General features: G+C 33.3%; 2 protein-coding genes across 7 annotated transcripts in view; both read left to right on the top strand.

Annotated features, from left to right (window-relative positions):
- Positions 1-2,294, top strand: part of LOC122328919 (small conductance calcium-activated potassium channel protein 2-like) — a 36,687-nt gene extending 34,393 nt beyond the window's left edge. Inside the window, exon 8 of the mRNA XM_043225000.1 lies at positions 423-2,294. Coding sequence (XP_043080935.1) covers positions 423-701 — 279 coding nt within the window. The 3' untranslated portion in view covers positions 702-2,294. The remainder of the gene's footprint in view (positions 1-422) is intronic.
- Positions 1-2,346, top strand: part of LOC122328902 (sushi, von Willebrand factor type A, EGF and pentraxin domain-containing protein 1-like) — a 502,117-nt gene that overhangs the window by 413,523 nt on the left and 86,248 nt on the right. The window lies entirely within an intron of this gene.

Here is a 2,346-nt window from a genome sequence, read left to right as displayed (position 1 = left end):
ATCACCCAAAAATGAAAAAATTCTGCAACTACCCTAATGTTGTTCCAAACCCGTAAGACCTTTATCTTCATACAAACGGTTATTATTATTTTATTTATTATTATTTTATTCTATCAAAAGATATTTTTGGTGAAATCTGAGAGCGTTAGACTCTGCATAGACTGCAGTGCAACTGACACATTCAAGACCCAAAAATGTAGTATGGGCGTTAATATAGTCCATCAGCGATCCAACCGTAATGTTATGAATTTAAGAGAATAATTTTTATGCACGAAGAAACAGAAAGTGCACAAAGTGTTCTTGTGTGTTTGAAACGACATGAGGGAGAGTAATTAATTATAGGATAAAAATTTTGGGGTGAATTATCCCTTTAAAATTAATTTTGAATATATGTTTCTAATCTGGACCTCCTTTTCTCACAGGTGAAAAATACGGCTGCTAATGTACTCAGGGAAACATGGCTAATCTACAAACACACAAAGCTTGTGAAGAAGATTGACCATGCCAAGGTCCGGAAACATCAGCGCAAGTTTCTGCAGGCCATTCACCAGTACGTATTTTTTCTGCGACATTTAATCTCTATAATCTTCCTTTTGCCACATGCGCCGTCTGGATTTGTATTTTATATGAGATCTGATATAAATCTACATTTTATGGTGCTTAAAACTGGATTTAGTTCAAGTTCTCGCTTTTCAATTTAGAGAATCTACTCACATAAAGTTTTTTTTTTATTTTTTATATGGAGTTTTGGAAACGGAATCGAACCTTTTAGACTGAATAGACTGTACCTCGTATTTCTTTTCTAATTTATTGCCACTGCATTTCTAGATCTTGGGAGTTTCACCTGTCTGATCATGCGATGAAATCTTGATGCTGATGATGCAGAAAATAAAAGAAGTTAGGGCTAGTGCACAAATTGAATATCAGACGTAATTGTGTGCATAAATAACCGAATGCAATTTTTGGTTAAAAATGACTGTCTTGGCGAGATGCTTAAAAAAAACATAATAGTTCTCACAATATTAATCCAGTGCATTGGAACTTAAAGTGTAAATGCAGCATGCCACTGCTTATTATCATGTTAATATTGATCAAACAGTAATTTTGGCAAAGAAGACTGCTGCTAATTATTTCTTTGTTCTTTATTGCTGACTGTCTATTTGTTTACTTAATTGAGATGTACTCAAAGGCTTTATGCCGTTGCTTTATATTTAATTTCTTAAGTAAAAGAATGTGTTTCATTGCGTATTAGTTTATTCTTTGAAACTTTTATGGAGCGTAATGAAATATCTTTGTTATTGTGACATCCCTAGTGTCGACAGTAACTTGGATGCATGAGAGAGATGTTGTTTTCCCATATTGTTCAATATGATGAGAAAAANTAAGTTACACAAAAATGTTGCTTAAATGGCCTGGTGATGGAAATCGAATTACAGGGCTGTTGTTGTTGTTTTTTTGTTTCAAGTCAGTTGTAAAAGTTTTTTGGTGTAGTGTGCAACTTGAGGTTTTTAAAAAATGTATTCTGTGTTCCATTTGTTTTGCCTTAAATCACTGCAGAGCTCAGAAGTAAGTCATGTCTTCTCTTTTTCCTTACATTTGGAACCCTTTTTCATTTTTATAAGTCTTATTCAGCAATATCAACCAACATGATGAACATTGCAAACGTTTGAAGCTGGGCACCATTTTTATTAAGCATTGATATCCATTAATGGTGTTTGGATGAAATACATTTACATGGTATACCAACCTGTTATGGTACTTGGAGGGAAAGGTTCTTCACATCTTCTCAGCTTCAAATTTATCAGATGCCACAATGTCAGAAATTCATTCATCTAGCCTGTACCAGATTTCCACAGAACCTCGCACTGCACTTTTAGTCTTTCAGATCCATTTAATCGCGTTAACATGCACAATCTGCTAGTCTGCTGGTCTGCAGTGTTTTCTTGCAAATACAAATCTATTGCAAATCATTCTTATGGAGATACTTATGGAAAGAGATACCAAATGTGAATGCTATTAGACTGCATGAGAACTTTAGATTTAGTACTCGTTTCCTTTCCCTTGGTTGGTTCACGTTCAAACGGATAAATCCCATAAAAATAAATAATAATAATAAATTCTGTCATTTACTCTGCATTGTGTTGTTCCAAATTCATACGGCTTCTTTAATTTAACAGACTGTTTTTGAGAACGTGAATGTTTATGAGAAAATTTCTGTGAATTGGTCATTTTAATCAGACTGAATTCAGTAAAATAAGTAGTTGACCGTTTAATAAATATCCTTACAGAAATTGTTTTTGCCCCTCAATTCAGGTTTTATATATATTATTTTTTATTTATTTTTAT

The sequence above is a fragment of the Puntigrus tetrazona genome, chromosome 23, assembly GCF_018831695.1.
Source record: "Puntigrus tetrazona isolate hp1 chromosome 23, ASM1883169v1, whole genome shotgun sequence".
NCBI lineage: Eukaryota > Metazoa > Chordata > Actinopteri > Cypriniformes > Cyprinidae > Puntigrus > Puntigrus tetrazona.
This window is presented reverse-complemented; position numbering and strand designations above follow the sequence as displayed.